This window comes from Pongo abelii, chromosome 21 (genome assembly GCF_028885655.2).
Source record: "Pongo abelii isolate AG06213 chromosome 21, NHGRI_mPonAbe1-v2.0_pri, whole genome shotgun sequence".
NCBI classification, from domain to species: domain Eukaryota; kingdom Metazoa; phylum Chordata; class Mammalia; order Primates; family Hominidae; genus Pongo; species Pongo abelii.
The window spans coordinates 58,339,641-58,357,259 of record NC_072006.2 but is presented as its reverse complement, the minus strand read 5'-3'; the positions used below and the strand labels follow the sequence as shown (position 1 = coordinate 58,357,259).

The window sequence follows — 17,619 nt, the reverse complement described above, 5'->3', positions numbered from 1 at the left end:
TCTGAGCCTCATTTCATTGTTTGAAACTGTTAATTGTAATATTTGTCTCAGAAGATTGTTGTAAAGATTAAGTGACATATGTTTAATACATTTATTTGTACAGTGGTTTGCATGCTGTAAATGTAAAATATTTGACATATTGACATTGTATATTATTCTATAATAAATAATGATATATTAAGATTAAGTGACCTTGTTCAAATTATACTAGCTTAGGAAAGAGAAAGCACTGGTGTACATGTAGTGCTTAATAAGTAGTTGACGTAATCTGCACATCTGTCCTCACCTAAATCTCATGTTGAATTGTAATCCCCTATGCTGGAGGTTTGGCCTGGTGAAAGATCACAGGGGTGGATCCATCATGAATGGCTTGGGCCATCTCCTTGGTGGTAACTGAGCTCTTGCTCTGTGTTCACACATGATCTGGTCATTTGAAAGTTTGTTGCACCACCCCCTCCACTCTTTCTCTCTTGCTCCTGCTCTGACCATGTGCTGTGCCTGCTCCCACTTCTCCTTCCGCCATGATTGTAAGCTTCCTGAGGCCTCTCAGAAGCCAAGCAGATGCCAGTCCCATGCTTCCTGTAAAGGCTGCAGAACTGTGAGCCAATTAAACCTCTTTTCTTTATAAATTACCCAGAATCAGGTATGTCTTTATAACAACGCAAAAATGGCCTAATACAATCGTCCATTAAAATGAGTTGAATTGTATTTCAGTGGCTGGGATAGTCAACCCATATCAATTTATACTGCTCGTCCAGACACTGCCAACCCCAGAGGAGAAAGTATAAAATCCAGGAGTCTAAATGCAGTGCTACCATATCCCACTCTCCACTACTGAGAGAAGGGGTCAAAACAGAAATACCAAGTTTTCTATGGGCTTCTGCCACCTCACACACTGCGAATTGTTAGAAATCGCTTTTGAGGAAACAGAAGTGTCTCCTTCCATTCTCCTCTAAGTAAGGGAACTGGCAGCATGGGGGCAGGGAGATGGTGTGGAGAAGGCGGAACCCAAAGCCCTGGAATGAAAGGAAGGACTACACGGGGATGAAAGGGAGAGCGAAGAGTGAAGAGGATGCTCAACCAGCAGGTGAGAGTCGAGTCCGCCTCCCTCACTCCACCCACCTCCAGACCAAGCTCCCCACTGCCAGGCCACAACCACATGCACTGACCTGCCCGGCCTGGATACATTTTAGGTCTCCCCTGTCACAAACACCGGTGCACCAAACAATTTCTCAGACCCATTGATGTACCTGCAGGATCTCTCTATTGAAATCTTCTCATTTTTTGCAAGAATATTCATCAAGTTTATATAATTTGCATACCTCTTGACCCAAAAATTTCACTTTTGATAATTTACCCAAAGAAAGTATAGATACATATGAGTATTTAAAAATAAAAGTGTGAGATGTTCACTTTACTACTGCTTAGAATACTCTAGATGTACAACTATACACACGGTGAATGTCCATCAATAAGGATATTAGACAATAAACAATGTTATAACCAAGTAATGGAATAAATGTCACCTGAGTCGTAAAGAATGATGCAGGTTTAGCTGTGTTGCAATGGGAAGTTTCTGTACTACTTTGTCACATGACAATTTATGCTGGTACACATAGCACTATTCTATGTTTGTAAAATTTTCATAAATGATACATATTTATTGAATGCCTTCTGTGGGCCTCGCTGTCCTTGGTACTTGAGAAAAGCACTGAGTGAAGTAGATATTATCCCTGTCTTTGTCGAGTTTATAGTCTAATGGGAGTATGAGGAAAAGCACAAATACTAGAAGTAAACAGAACTGCTGGCACAGCAAAGATTTTTAAAAGGGCAAGGGACTCTGGTGGAGACGACAGTGGTGGGAGGACAGCCTTAGATGAATGTTTAGGGACAATCTCTCCAAAGAGATGACACTTATGACCTTAAGGATGGATGGAAATTACCTACGGGCAGACAGAGGAGCAGAATGTTTCAAACAGAGAGCCAGAAGTTTGGAAATAACCTGTGGTATGTTTGAAAAACTCAAAGAAAGTGGGCCAGAAAATGGAATGAAGGAGCACGTGGTACAGAGAGGATGGAGATTTAGGCAGGGACAGATCATGTTAGACATTGGAGATCCTGCATCAGAGTTTGGGCTTGACTCCAAGAGCCGTCAGAAGCTGCTGGAGGGTGGTAAGGAGTGGGAAGATGGGATCTGTTGAGTAAAGAATGTATTGGGAGGGTCAAGAGCCCAAGCAGAGACAAGGCCAGGGCTGTTGCAGTCAGAAGTTGGTGAGGTAGTAGCTTCCTGTCCTGTCACCTCTCATCTCGTGAGAGGTGAGATGGTGAAAGGAAGGCAGATTCAGAACGCATCCTACCCTCCTGAGGAGGTCGAGGAGCAAATCAGTTCCCCTATCACACCCCTTGCACTGATGAGCCTCAGATCTCAAAATCAAAACAGTTATTTTAAAACACCAGTATTTTTTCTTTTTCTTTTTTCTTTTTTCTTTTTTTTTTTTTTTTTTTTTTTCCAGTTGATATAATCCACCTCTGTGGAAATTGTGGGAAATGCCATCTCTGGGGATAATGTACACATCATAGATAAGGAGACTATAAAGATGGAAAATATCGATACCTTACACAACTTCTTTGCAGAATTGGAAGAAAAGGGTTTTTGTTTGAAATGCAACGTGCACTGCTGTGTTTGTTACCCTTTGGCTCCAAACAATGTCCCTCCAACCAACAGCAAATGCTGAATGTATTAGAAAGAGGGGGAGGGAAGGAAGAGTGACTCTCATAATCTCATGATTGTTCTGCACACCCGTGGGCAGAAGAAGTATGGCTGGAATTAGGGGGTAAGAGAGAAAGGGGTGTGAAGCAAAAGTATGACTTTGAGAGTTCACATTCAGCAAGTGGCAACTGTGAAAATTGTTTTGCTCCTAGGACATAGTTGACGGCAAGGAAAAAGAAGGACAAGAACTTGGAACTGCGGATTGCTCTGTCCCTGGGGACCCAGAAGGACTGGAGACTGCAAAGGACGACTCCCAGGCAGCAGCTATAGCAGAGAATAATAATTCCATCATGAGTTTCTTTAAAACTCTGGTAAGCAGTTTTCTCCTCTTTTCCCCTCAACTCTATTGCTCAAAAGTTTTGTTAATTCTAAGAATAATGCACATTTGAATGTTATTGTACTAAATGGATTATCATGGTGCTGTTGGAGCATGGGAGAGAACAGGGACAAGATATGCTTCCTAAGAAAGTTGTGTTACATCAGGCTGTTAGCAAGAGAGTCCCTGAAGTTGGGAACCATGGTATAAGCAGTGAATGCCCAAATCATGTAACATGGGCTGTGTTGTAATGGAATTCTATTGCAATTGAATGTCTTCTGGTCATTGATCATAAAAATAATTGAAAAATATCTCCCTGTGTTGTAGACCTCTCAAAGCAGTTTTGCCACTCAAGTGGCAAATAAAATACTGTAGAAATCACTAAAAAAAAAAAACCCTGAATGAATGAATGCATAGTGAAGAAGACTATCCCAAATGTGTTTGGGCTATTTCCAAATATCAAGACTAACCTCAAAAGAAAAAACAATAAATGTCAACATAATGTGCCACAGACACCAGAGGGTTGCACATGTGTTTGGAGTAATGGCAGAATATATGGAAAGTCTGTGGTCTTCCAGGAGACAATTTTGAATGCAGTCAAACTCTTGGTAAATGTATAAGATCAGATGTATCTCATTATAAGACATTAATTTTGTTAACTTTTGTATTACCCGGCGGTCCTGAGATTTCTATTGAACTAAAAATACTTCTCATTTTATTCTTGACCTGTATGGTGAACTGGACCACCCTAAAGAATTATTTATCTATGAAATAAAAATCACTCTAAAGAGCAATGATTTCTAATATTTGGCTTTCTCAAACTTTTAAGGTTTCACCTAACAAAGCTGAAACAAAAAAGGACCCAGAAGACACGGTAGGTAGTTTGAAGTGTGTATGTATATATTTGGGTTTGCGCATAGAATTGGATTTGGATTTGTGTCTGCTTGCTTGTTTTTTGAATATATATATGTGTGTGTGTGTGTGTATCATATCTATATATAATTAGCAATTTAATAGTGCTGTTAGGTTGTCTTTAAAATATTTTATTTATGTTAATGGTAGTTTAATTAAAATTTTACTGGAAAGCTTGAAAGATGTACCAACTCTGGCTAAATAATATCACAATACCAATTTCTTATGTAGCATAAGAACAGAATACTAATAATTATATCATCATCTTAGTCTTTTTAGTTGTGTGTAGAGGGACCCAGGGAATATAGTAAAAAACAGTCCATGTAAAGTAGAAGAAAGCTTTTCAGTAGGACATGGACTCTAAAAAAATAAAGTAGAAGAAAGCTGCTATATTTTTGTTTACTAAAAAATACGTTATTTTTCAATGTAATTTGAAAAATAAATAAATCTTTACTGCAAAGGCAGCGGTTTGGTGAAATAAAATAGTTTCCATGGGACACTTGCCAAACAGATGGCCATGCAGAGGCATTAGGACACGCTAGAGAGCCTAGATTCTTCACTGTCACCCAAGAAATTCAGCCAATTCCCCTCAAAATAAATTTAGTTTGAAATAATATCTTCCTAGAGATGTTCTCCCTTTACACTGGACAAGGCTTGTTACCTCTAGTGGAATACACGGTTTAAGTTTCACGGGAACCATGAGGGAAGTTTAACTTGGTGACAGATAAGTGTCTTGGGTCCTTCTTCTGATATTGGAAAGTGCTTTGAAAAACAGTGGGAAAAGATACATGGCTTGGTTTGCCCCCTACATCTGCTACCCATATGTGAAGGAGTTGGCTGTGAAAAGAGGATCCTAGATTTTGTCTCAAAAGACCTGCATTTCAGCTCCAGTTCTGCTACTTGGTAGTGGTACAGTCTTAACTTGTCTGAACCCAAGTCTTCATGTCTATAAAATTGGGACAAAAAAATTCTTTGTCCCGGACCCCAGGGTTGAATGAAGGTCTGGCAATGCCTTGCAAACTGTAGAGCTCTGATTAAATGTAGCAATCCCCATTTCCATGATCACAGCCAAGACTGGTTGAATGACATGACTACATTTGTATTGTATTTATTGGCTCCTCGAGAATTTTCTTCTTCCATTGAAAAAAAATATGTATCTGAAGCATCTACATGCATTTTCCTATAAAATTATTCATTTGCTACAAGGTCACAGGGTCAAGTTCAATGAATGGTTGGGGCAAAATGTATTTCTTTTGGTTCTATGTCTTGCGTTGTTTGAAGCCACATAGCGTAAAACAGTGGGGTATGGGAATGTGTGTGTGGCTTCCCAAGTGACCTGATGCACTCATTCTCTTTAGCTGGTCATGCACCAAGACTCCTCCCTGACCCAGAATGTGGTCAAAGCTGAACGTACCCAGCTGATAAAATCTCACCATCCTGCGCAGGAAGCTGTGGGGTCACATTAGTGGAGATGGGTCTCAAAAGAGGGTTTTGTGAATGTAGGTTGTCCATGACAACCACAAACAGATGTGTTTTCATTGTTTTCTACAAACCTGGTTCTCATACCTTGCAATTTTGATCTTTTCTACTGAAGTTCTTGGATTCATGCTTTTGAAGTCTGTATCATTTTCAGCCCACTACCTTCCCTACACAAAAGGCCCTGACATTTGTAACTTGAGTCAACAGTCTTGAGTGGTTGTAGCCAGGCTATTTCGGTTTCAACCTCCCTCTACTTTGCCTCAGTGGATTGGTTCACACTACACATTTTCTTTGCCTGGGGGGGGTCTACCCATCTAGAAGTGAATTGAAATTTTTGCAGGTGATATTGCTTCCAAAAGTTTCTAACAGTGAATCAAAAGAGATCAATTTGAGACTAAAAGACATTCAACAGCAGTATTTGCTTTGACTCCAGGATGAAAAATAAACATTTTGTCTGCAGGTATTTTTTACTTTACCATGTAGCGATAGCATTTAGATATCTACAACTATCAAGCAGAGACTGCATTATCTTATCCTGTTATTTGTCTTCAGCAAATGGAGATACAGAGTTTTGTTTTGTTCTGTCTTGCTTTGAGGTGTGTTCATCTGGGTCATTTAAATAGGTCACTGTTGAAAATCATTGCGTATCTAAAATTGTGAATATGGGAGTTTAAAAAAGATAAATATTTACATGGTGTTTTGTGGTTAGAAGAGGGGATGGTGTACCAACAGTTAATTGTCACAGTGTATTAATGCACTTTAAAACAACAGAAAAGAAAAAGAATTTTGTTCAAAAACAAAGTTCTGAGGTTGTGACTGCTGTTGCCCCAAAGGCATCGAAAGCAGAAAGTGTTTGTGATGGACAAGCTGGTCAGAAGACATCCGAGATCCAGGCTACAGGCGCCAAGAAAAAGCACCTGGATAGCCCCAGGCTAGGACTCGCCTTTAGAAAATTCTTTAGGCAGAAGGTCTGTATCTTGTTAAAGTAGGAGGAAAAACAAGAACTCTGGTCTTCACAAGACATGTGCCATCCTGAGCCCACCCAGCTCCTCTCCAGTAAAAACAGAGCCTTGGGTGGTGGGGATCATTAAAAGAGAATTAAAGATCATATGAATTAAACTTCAGTGATTTTTAAGTCCCCGTAGTCATAAACATTTCAAACGGGTGTCTTCCTAGTGCGGACCAGGGTTCTGGAACTATTCTTCTAACCCAGTATTTCCCAAATGTCAATAACTTGTGTACCACCTTCACCATTTTTGTTAGATGTACTATTATTTGATATTTTTACATTGAAATTGACCTATTTTCTATTTAAGTGTATCTTTAAAAGAAACTTTATATCATATATAGAAAATCAGAATAATTTTTCCTAAGAGGAAGGTAAGCATTAATTTGGCTAATTAAAAAGACATTACATTCTAGCTACCTCATTTGTGTTAAGCTCTGAATCTGATGCTCTTTCTAGCTTTATTAAAAGGTGATTAATTGGCCAATGGTAGAAAAATGTTAAAGACATACCATCACCAGACTGAGACTTTCTCCAGAATGTTAGTAGAAGGATTAAATGAGAGTTGGAAAAGGAGAAGTAGTTTCACTATTTGAATACTATTTAATATCATATTTCTGCACAATCTATAATCTTCTCTGATCCACCAATGGTATGCTTCCTACATTTTGGGAAATACTCTTCTAACCTCAAGTAACAATGTTATCTTTCTGTGGTCTGTTTCATCTATTTCCAATATTAACTAAGCTTACATTGAACCCAAATAAAAGTCCAGGCGGAAAAAAAGCAATGAATGAAGGCAGAGCACGTTTCAGCTCCATGTCCTTGGGAAGTTAGGACAACACTGAAGTCAGTTTGGGAAATATTATGCTTCCAATGTCTGAGAAGACGCCAGTGTTTGTCTGAAACCATCAGTTTAAAGGATCCCTGAATTGGGTTAGCATGCTTGAAAATTTGTTTAAAATATCAGCCATTTTCCACCAAGTCGAAAGCCTGTGTTAAAAAAACTTCCCTACCTGGATGTCACAGTCCCGGGACTGTATGTATATGCAAATAAGCACTCCATAGAAAGTTCTCACAGCTGAATCTGTATTTGCATGAGCAGACTATGTTATGAAGCCACCTTTCAATTTCCATACAGGATAATTTTGTTCTGTAAAGAGAAAAGAATGGGGAGTGATAAATATTGCAATGGGGAAGGAAGATTAAAATGTGCTCCAACATCACATGGGAAATAACTTAGTAACTGCTGGTGAAACACGTCATAGATCTCATAGGAAAGAATCTAGTTTAACTCCCACTTGGAGCTTTTGTAAGTAAGGGGCCTTGAAAGTTTAAGAAGCGTGTGATGTTTCCCCAGATCTGCCTTTCATTATGACACTCACTTCATGCACTACAAAATTTTACGTCTGCAGTATCTCTTGCTACCAATAAAAGGACCACCCAAGTTCAATGTTATCATTCCTAGGGCTTCCCAAAACCATTGGCCTCCCATCTTGTCACTGAGGTAGACGGGGAAAAGACAGGATTCTGGAAGAGTGGGAAGAGGTAGCGGGAACAGCCTTCTGGAATTCTGTAACACAGACACAAGGACTTCAGGGTTTTGCCTTGAGTGGCATTCAGTGTATTTTTTTATGTAAGTGTAAATCAAAGTAAGGGACACCTCCCAAATGTTCTGAATTCTTATTTATGCAGCAGTTTGTTAGAGCTCATTGGCTTTTACCTCTGCACCTGAGATAGTTCATTTCTTTTTCTCTTTTGATTATTTCTGTTGTCTCTAAAGATAGGAAAATAGGGCCTTTAAATAACCAGCCAGATTCTCTCAGTGACATTATCATGATTTTAGGAGGTGTGATACTCTCCATTTCCCCATGAGTTTGTCACCTGGAAAAGAAAATGAGAAATTCAAGCAAATTCAAGGATAAAACTATTTTGCTATTTAAAAAAAAAGTTACCAATTCTGGTTAATTCTGGGCCTTTATTTCTCTACATCTCTATGATCCTTCTTCTAAAAAGAATTTTCTCAGTTCAAAAAGTAGGGAAGTCTGAAATCAGTAAATGAAATACATTTAGTGTCAGCTTTTGCTGAATTGGAACCATTTTTCTCGGCCTAATGGCATGTGATGTCTCAGAATCAAACTTTTTCATGTGGCCGCCACTGTTTGGTGACAACTTTCGACACAAAACAGAGCATTCCTTTAGAATGCCTTTGCCATGCCCCAAAATGCTCCCCTCCCTCCTCAGGTTTCCCCAGCGCCCACCCTTTCTGTAAGGCAGCTGAAGTATTAGCAAGCAGCATGCATGATTCATAAGCTCTACCATTCATTCATTGTCTTTGGTTCTTGGTGTAGTGTTTAGATCTTACTAACATCTCCTCTCTCCCACACCAGTGTGAAAACAAGATGAAAATTTATTAAGAAGGTAAGGTCATTTGACATACAATCTCCAAATGGAATCCACTAGAATTTCATGGGTAGGGCCACCAGGTAAAATATAGACGACTCAGTTAAATTCAAATTTTTGATAAACAAGAAATAACTTTTTAATTTAAATATAAGTATGTCCCATGCAATATTCGGGACATGCTTATGCTAGAAAATTATTCTTTGCTGATCTGAAATTGATATTTAATGGAGTATCTTATATTCTTATTCTCATGTGCTAAATCTGGCAACCTTATTCATGAGATTGCCTCCAAAAACACAGTTAAAATTTTTGTAGTCTCCTCTGTAACGCAAATAAAGAATATCCAGTTGGTTGATGCTGGCAGAACTCCATCTGGGGGACTTCTTTGGGAAGGCAGGAGAGTAATGGGCAGGAATGAAAAGACTAATGGTGTTCTGACTGGTACTCTACAACCCAGTGAGGCAGGAATGAAAAGACTAATGGTGTTCTGACTGGTACTCTACAACCCAGTGGGTGGCTGGAAATATGGCATGACAGGATCTTGTGTGGGTGTCTCTCTCTGGTCCCTGTCATAGACTGTAATTATTAATTGAATGACTGATTGTCTATTTTGTGCCAGAAGCTAGGCCTGATGGGAATTGGGGATGTAATCATGACCAAGACTTTCTTGGTCTTAGGATATGATGATGACCAAGACTCTAGCAAAAGAGATATATATTCAACAGACAACTACACAAATAAATTATAATAATATAGTTACTGTAACTATAGTAGGGTCGTGCCCTTGTAATGTTTTTCAAGGGTTTCTGGATATCCTCCCAATGCAAAGAGAAAAAAAATTGGTCATTTCCCTATGAAACTGATCAGTATAGATGTGTTTCCCAATCTTTATCTCAGTATCAGCCCTCACCATGATGCTTTTTTAGACTATTTTTTGCCCTAATCACCCTTCCCTCCACGAAATTTTAATGTAATAAATATTCTTTATACCTGTTAATGCACTGTAATTCTTTAGGGGAGCCACAGACCATGTTAATATCTAATTTGGCATAACCCTTCTCCCAAGAAGAAAGGCAATATTATTTTTTGTTGTATATTGCCCTTGTTGAGAATGGTGGTATAGATTTCCCTCACTGACGGGTGGAGTAGCCCAGGGAGCAGGAAACCTTGATTCATTGGAAACAGTGTAGTATGGAGTCACTATTAATGCTTGGGTTTGGGGATCAGACTCCCTGGATTCACCTATCAGCTCTGCCCCCTCATTAGTGTAACCGTGGGCAAGTTACTTAGCCACCAAGCAACTAAATTTCCCTGTCTGTGAAATTGACATAAAAATTAGTGTCTTCCTATAAGTTGTAGCATTTGATAGTACCATTGGGAAATTATAGTTAACAGTAATTTATTGGATATTTCAAAATAGCTAGAAGAGAAAAATTGTAAGTTTCCAACACAAAGAAAGGATAAGAGTTTGAGGTGATGGAAATTCCAGTTACCCTGGTTTAATCATTGCACTTTGTATACAGGCATCAAAATATCACATGGACCCCCCGAAAATATGTACAACTATGATTCATCAATTTTAAAATACAAAAGATAATAGTTCCTTCCTTGTAGGACTTTTGTCAGGACATTCAGCTGCTTAAAACAGTGTCTGTCACTGTTACCTTTTATTCTTGTCATCAAATAAAAGTTTGAAGTTGGAAATTATGTCTTCAAGATGCAACGATGGTCCAGGGAGACTAGGCAGAGAGAGAAAGGGTGGTGGCTGAGTGGTGAAAACGGCCAAGTATGTAATGCATTAGGTAAACTGGAGCTGTCCCAGGGAAATTCTGGCACTCCAGGACCTGGGGACCTTGTTTTTGGTAACCTCTATGTGACTCTGAGTAAGTGGGCTAAATGCACATCAAAGGGAACCCTTGAGCCAGAAAAATAACACAGCATTTAGAAAAGTACAAAGCCAAGCCACAGAAGTTACACCTAAATAGCATGGGGCCATGAAGCCTCCCTTCTAATGACTTTGGCAGGATTGATGATTGGCTTAAAGCAACCAGAGCCTTTTCTTAGAGATAGGGATGAGGTCAGCCCCAACCCCCAGATTCTTGGTCTAAAATGGACCACTGGGCAAATGGAGATTCTCCCTGGAAAGCAGAAGGAGAGGTTGTTGTTGGAGAAGTAGCCACGCTTGGCCACTCTTTGCTCCGACACTTGCCGAAGGACCTTAGGGCAGTTGTTCCCTGTGCATGGAAAACTCTCTTCTTCCCTTCTCTGGTTAATTTTCAGTCACCCTTCAGATCAAAGCACAACCATCCTTTTCTCAGTAAAGTCTTCCCTGATTTTCATGAGTGGATCAAACTCATTGATTTAGCTTTTTATGGGATTGAGAGGAATAGCCTCAAATCCCCTCCCCACTCAGTAGCATTTATTACAGTTGAAATTTTACATTTATTTGTGGAATTATTTACTGTCATCCTCTCCTTGAGGACATGTAACCCCAGCACTTAGTACATATCATGGCTCATAGAAGACACTCAAAGTGGCTTTTAAATGAATTAATGAATAATACTTTCTCTTATTTTCTGAAAAAGAAAACAAGCTACTTATCATGTGTGTGTTAGGAGGAGGCGTACTTACCCTTTAACCAGTCCCCTTTAATTTAATTACTGTTTAGAGCTAAAATAGCACCAGGTGCTCAAGAGCATTTGGGACGTTTGTAATGCAGAATCTTATGAGCTCAGCCATTTTGACTTCACTGTCTATAAAATGCAAAGGTTATTGTAAATTCCAACATTTTGCCATTTTGTATACTTTTAAATGGAACTGGAGCTATTCCAGTATCAACTATCACAAAATTCATTTCCAGACGTCAGTTCTTTATCTTAACTTGAACTTAGAATCTGCTCAATGGATGACTCATTCTTAGTATTAAAAATTTCAGCAAAGAAGATGTTGTGTCTTGCATCAAATAGTAAAATTCGTGTTATTTGCAAACATCCTTTGGAGAAGCAATGTGCTGCCTGGGAAGAGCTCTAGACAGGAGCCATAAGTTCAGACTTGAGGCCAGGTTGTGCCCTTGTTCAGTGTTGGGCAGATCATTGGCCTCAGTTTCCCCATCCATGAAAATTCATGCATTGGATCAGATGGGCTTTAAGACTCTTTCCAGGATCAAAAAATACTGTCAAACTTTCTGAATTTGTCCATATTCTATATATTTTTTTTGAGATGGTGTCTTGTTCTGTTGCCTAGGCTCGAGTACAGTGGCACAATCATGGCTCACTGCAGCCTCCTAGGCTCAAGCAATCCTCCTGCCTCAGCCTCCAAGTAGCTGGGACCACAGGCGCAAGCCACCATGCCCAGCTAATTTTTTATTATTTGTAGAGATAGGGTTTCACCATGTTGCCCAGGCTGGTCTTGAACTCCTGACCTCAAAAAATCCTCCCAAGTCGGCCTCCCAAAGTGCTGGGAGTACAAGTGTTGGGCCACCACCACACCTGGCCCATACCCCATTTTTATTGCAATAGATTTTTTCTTTTAGTCAGAAAATTTAGTCAAGGATATTACATCCCTGGGAATTTAAAGGGATTCAGTCACAAGTATCCAAAACAAAAAAAATCATAAAATGAAGATGTTTAGGATTAAGAGGTTAGGTCAGATGAACCTGATGTTAAAATTATGAGTACCAATATTCACTCATGTCAAGATAAATTCTGACTATAATTCTCCCAACTCTTCCTTTATCTCGTGACTCAGTGGTGGCAGAGCATAGAAATTAACACCCCCTTGCTGGAGAAATCAGATGTCCTGGAATTGGACTTCAGTGCAGCTGCTCAGAGACAGAGACAGAAAGGGAGAAAGGAGATACAGACAGAGGGAGAGAGAAAAAGAGAGGGAAGGAGGCGGAGGAAGGGAAGAAGGGAAGGAAGAGAGGGGAAGAAGGGAAGGAAGAGTGAGGAAGAGAGGAAATAAAGACCGAATGGATAACATTTGAAGAAGTTTTAATTGTGGAGTGTAGGGGCTGCACCTAAAAGAGAAGAAATAGGGTTTGTGGACACTCTTCCAATTCAAAATCCCTTCACCAAGTTCCAGCCTAGTTGCCTTTTACTAACTTTATAGCCTAACTCAGTCATCCCCAAAGTGGATTATGGAGAAAAATTTCAGAAGTTCTGTATTTATTTTAACTCTTCTTTAATTTCTAATTTTGATTAGTAAAATGATGCATGTTAATAATATATACATAAATAAATATGCATGTATTGAAGATGGAAATTCAAAATGTTTTTACCGATGGGAACTTGATTGAAACCATTTGGAGACCAGTGGCCTAAATAAGAACTCCATATTCTAACAGCAAAGGGTCTCTTACCACCACCTTGATTCCTAATGAGCTACTTACATAAACATAATTAATAATGCTTCTATGTTTATTTTTTGAAAGAAAAATATCTTAACTTTTTCTGAGATTTTAACACAAGTCCACATTCACAGTAAAAATTTTTAAAATACAGAAAAATATAAAGAAGAAAATTAACATTATGTATAACTTCAGCCCATGTTTATTAAAAAGAGATCTTCCATTTTTAAAATTTTGAGACCATTTTGGATGTTTTCCCTTCATTTTTTTAACCCTTTAGGGTGCTGAAAAGTCACCCACCACTTCAGCTGACCTTAAGTCAGACAAAGCCAACTTTACATCCCAGGAGACCCAAGGGGCTGGCAAGAATTCCAAAGGATGCAACCCATCGGGGCACACACAGTCCGTGACAACCCCTGAAACTGCGAAAGAAGGCACCAAGGAGAAATCAGGACCCACCTCTCTGCCTCTGGGCAAACTGTTTTGGAAAAAGGTAAGTCTGATTTTCAAGCTTTAGAGAGTCGTCCGGGCGGGGATGACTCGAGAACTTATTTCTATTGGGCTAACTGTTGTACTCAACAATGTATAGAAGGTGTTTCTTCTTCTTCTTCAAAATGACTCGGCTTGCCATTGAGTTGAAGCCTTCTAATGTGTTCCTAGGAAGAATGAAATGCCTGTCATGTTATAAACATGTGTTTCGTGGGGAAGAAAAGAAATCAACAAGTAGAATTTTTCACTCTTTGAGTGACTTCATTTCATGACAGAAGGTTGTGGTATTTGATGATTTCATTTTCCTTCTGAAATGGTTTAAAACCCTGACTTCTCCCTGGTCTCTTTGAGCACTCTTACGCTGGCAAGATGAACCACCTAGGGGATCTCTGTCTTCACTCCTCCCCAGCTAGACAGAATCATTCACTATCAGCCACTAGGTCTCCACTATCCTTTTAGAAACCTAGGGTGTCCATCAGTTCACCACCAGGGTAGGCACACACTGTGCTCTATGACAGGAAAAGTCAAACCACTGTCTGATTTTCTTCCCATCTGAGGTCTGAGTGGTGCAAGGACAGGGAGAGTGGGGCTGAGTTATTCTAAATCTATTCCTTAATTATCATTGCTGAGCAAGCCCCAGCTGCTACACATGTGCAGAGCTTTTGTCTGTTTTAAATTTGGCCAAAAGATGAGCAAGAAGTTGTAGATGAGGGTGTGGGTGGAATTCATAGAGCTGGAAAAATCTAACTTCAGAATTTCATCAAAACATCTATTGCACTTGGCACACCATGCAAAGCAGATGATGAATGCAGATGCCACTGTGGTGTCAGCTTTACTCTCTCGTCCAGAATCCAGCTGGATGCGGGGTCCCTTCCCTGTTTGCTTCCTGTCATACGGAAACTTTCCATCTAGGTTCTTCCCAGAGCACAGTCTTCACTATTTCATAAAAACTTTGGATGATGTCAGCTAACACATTCTGTTGTAATCCTTTTTCTTCATCACCCACCATTACTTATCTTAAAATATCTTTTACCAGCAATATAATAGAAGAAACAATTTCCAGGTGAGTTATATGTGTATACTGGAGACAAGAGAGAAGACTTAAGTGGCCCATATCTGAATAATTTTAGTTAAATAATTACCACATATTCATATGCATATTCAAGGTGTCTTAGGAAAAATAGAGTTAGCACATTAAATTTGAGATTAACGTATGTTTTGCTCAAGGTTAAATAAGCATATTTTGTTTAAAAAGGAATCTAATAAAAAGGACAGTGTTACATAAATAATGGTTCTGATAGTAGATAAATAATGGTAAATTTGGGTCCTCCAAGAAGCAGACACCAAGACAGAATTGACGTGCAAGAGATTTATTGGAGGAAGACATCTGTGAAGGAGAAGTAGGAGTGGCAGGGCTAGGTACAGAGAGCCTTCAGACTACAGAGAGTTCTGACCATCTAGGAAGAAAGAGAGAGAAGGAAGGAGAAGTGGGTGGAGAAAGCCTCAAACTGAGGGTGGTGCTAAGAAAGTCCTGACCAAGCCAATGGAGAATTGTAGAGTACAGATTGCCTGTTCCAGGAGGCCCACACTGGACCGGAATGAATGGCCCAGTACTCCTGTCGTGCCCAGTCATTGGTAGGAGGCCCCAGGGAGAGGAGCAGAAGCTGAAGGCATGACAGGTGGGGCTGTGTTTCTTGCAGGAATCTGAGCAGCACACTTCCATGGCTGCTACAGATGATACAATATGGCAAAAACCACACAGGTGGTGTACCAGTGGCTGAAGTTTGAGAAACACTGATGTAAAAGCTAAAAGTTTGAAATCAGACAGATCTGACTTTGAGTCTCAGTTCATCTCTGTGAGCTTTCGTTTCCTCACTTGTAAAATGCAAATGATAATAGTACCTATGTCATACAAATGAATACAAATGAAGTAAGGATTAAGTGAAATAATGATGGTAAAACCTCCAACACTGGACCTAGTACAAAAGTGCCCATTGAACAGTGTTACCTCTCATCTATTTCCTCTGTGCTCAGGAGGGTTGAAGAACTAACCATGCCAACCTCTTTATCTTTCTGTACTGTCCAGTTTGAGAAAGCTACTAAACTATTGCCTCAAGTGCTTATTTAATGTTTGGAATCTACAAGAGATACAATGGTTCTTTGAAGTTCAAGCTATTCCTTTGAAAAACAATGTCAGGACAACTTGACATTCATCTCCCTAATGATAGAATTTCATTTATTTCAGTCTCACTGTCTTTTGCGCCACTATTTAGCTTTATTTATTTAGTATATCATTAAAAATATGAAGTTAAAAGAAATCAAAAGCCAAATCCCCTGTGTCTCTCCTTCTTGCACCCAATCAGAAGAAAAGGCTCTACGTCGAAGTTTTATTTATTCAACAATATTTTAATTACTTTATTTGTGCTAAGTTGTTTTGTGCTAAATAGTTTGTGCTAAATACTAGGCACTGAAAAAGTATCAGTAAACAAATGTCTGCCCTTTCCTAGCTTATATTCTTGTAAGAAAGCTTATATTCTAGTAGAAAACAAAATGAGGACCTTTGTTTTCTTTTCTTTAAATTACGAAGACTATGATTATAAAATCACCCTTGTAAATTTTTGAAGAGTTTTGAAAAATGCAAAGGGAAATTCTTACATTTTCTTATATTTTCACTGATAACTAACCTAACCTCTCTTTCTTCTCTCATTTTTAGTTGAAAAGCTTTCAAACATATTGATTTTAAAGTTTATGAGCCTGTAGTTATGGACAGCAGAAATGAATTTTTCCCAGAACAGGCTATGGATATGAAAGTATAAGTTGTTTTGATTTATAGTCTTTATTGCTAGAGTAGTTATTATTATAAAATAAAAAAATACCTTTAAGGAAACCAATTTCAAATTATGTTGTACTTTCCAAAAACGTGTCTAAAATGCAGTTAACTGGAGTAAATATGCCATTTATTGTTCTGAGTAAATTGGATTCTCACATGCTCTGCGACCTTACATAAGTTATTTACACTATTTGAGTTTCTTTTCCTCATTTGTTGAATAAGAGGATTGGGATACACGGTCTTGATAATTCTTGTGTATGGCAAGGCTTACATAACAGAATCAGAAAGGTTGAGCTGTGTATCCCTGGACAGATTGGTTGACCACACAAAGACCCTCCTTTCTAATCCGTAAAATAAGGACTGTGTTTTTCTCACAGTGTTGTTACAAGAAACCAATAATTGTGCATATAAAGCACCTAATATATAGTATGTGCTCAGTGAATGATGTCATCATTTCTTCAAGTATGAACAATCAGTGGTCATGACTAAACACCCATGTGTGGCTTCTGGTGTTAACACCACCTAAGTACAAAACAAGTAAAAAATTCATTTGCTAGCATCAAAAGATTTGAAATCCATTTGGAGGAACATGATACACACACACACACACACACACACACACACACACACGCATGTATTTGTAATTAATAATTGATATATTCAGAATATCTTCAAAATAGCCCTTTTCTGCTTTCCTCTGGGGGAGACAAAGAGTGGAGGAGTGGAGTGGGAAAAGAATGTGCACTCTGAAATCACAGAGACATTATCAAATCTCAGTTCTGACAGTTACTGACTGTTTGAATTTTAGCGGAGCACTTCAACTCTTGAGCCTCCATTTCTTCGGTTATAAAATTGGCCAATGATATCTGTCTTTCGTGTTTATTGGGAGGATTGAGTGAAACAAAAAAAAAGAACGCCAAATGACTGATATTCAGTGAATTATAACCCCATTCTGAAACAATGAAATTTGCAATTTAGTGTTACTCTGTGGAGTACAGGTAACAAATGCTACGGTTGTTTAGAAAAGGGAGCAATCAGTGTACGTAAAAATAGACTTAAGAAC

General features: G+C 38.9%; 1 protein-coding gene across 8 annotated transcripts in view; it reads left to right on the top strand.

The window, feature by feature from the left end:
* The window catches only part of BCAS1 (brain enriched myelin associated protein 1), a 114,178-nt gene that overhangs the window by 59,486 nt on the left and 37,073 nt on the right, over nucleotides 1-17,619 (top strand). For 6 of the 8 annotated variants that reach the window (XM_054541878.2, XM_054541880.1, XM_054541881.1 and 3 more), the window contains 3 exons: nucleotides 2,923-3,081; nucleotides 3,916-3,960; nucleotides 13,518-13,730. In XM_054541878.2, the coding sequence (XP_054397853.1) occupies nucleotides 2,923-3,081; nucleotides 3,916-3,960; nucleotides 13,518-13,730 (417 nt within the window). Of the gene's footprint in view, nucleotides 1-2,922; nucleotides 3,082-3,915; nucleotides 3,961-6,310; nucleotides 6,446-13,517; nucleotides 13,731-17,619 lie in introns of all 8 variants that reach the window. The other 2 variants (XM_054541879.1, XM_063720560.1) reach the window with 1 other exon arrangement.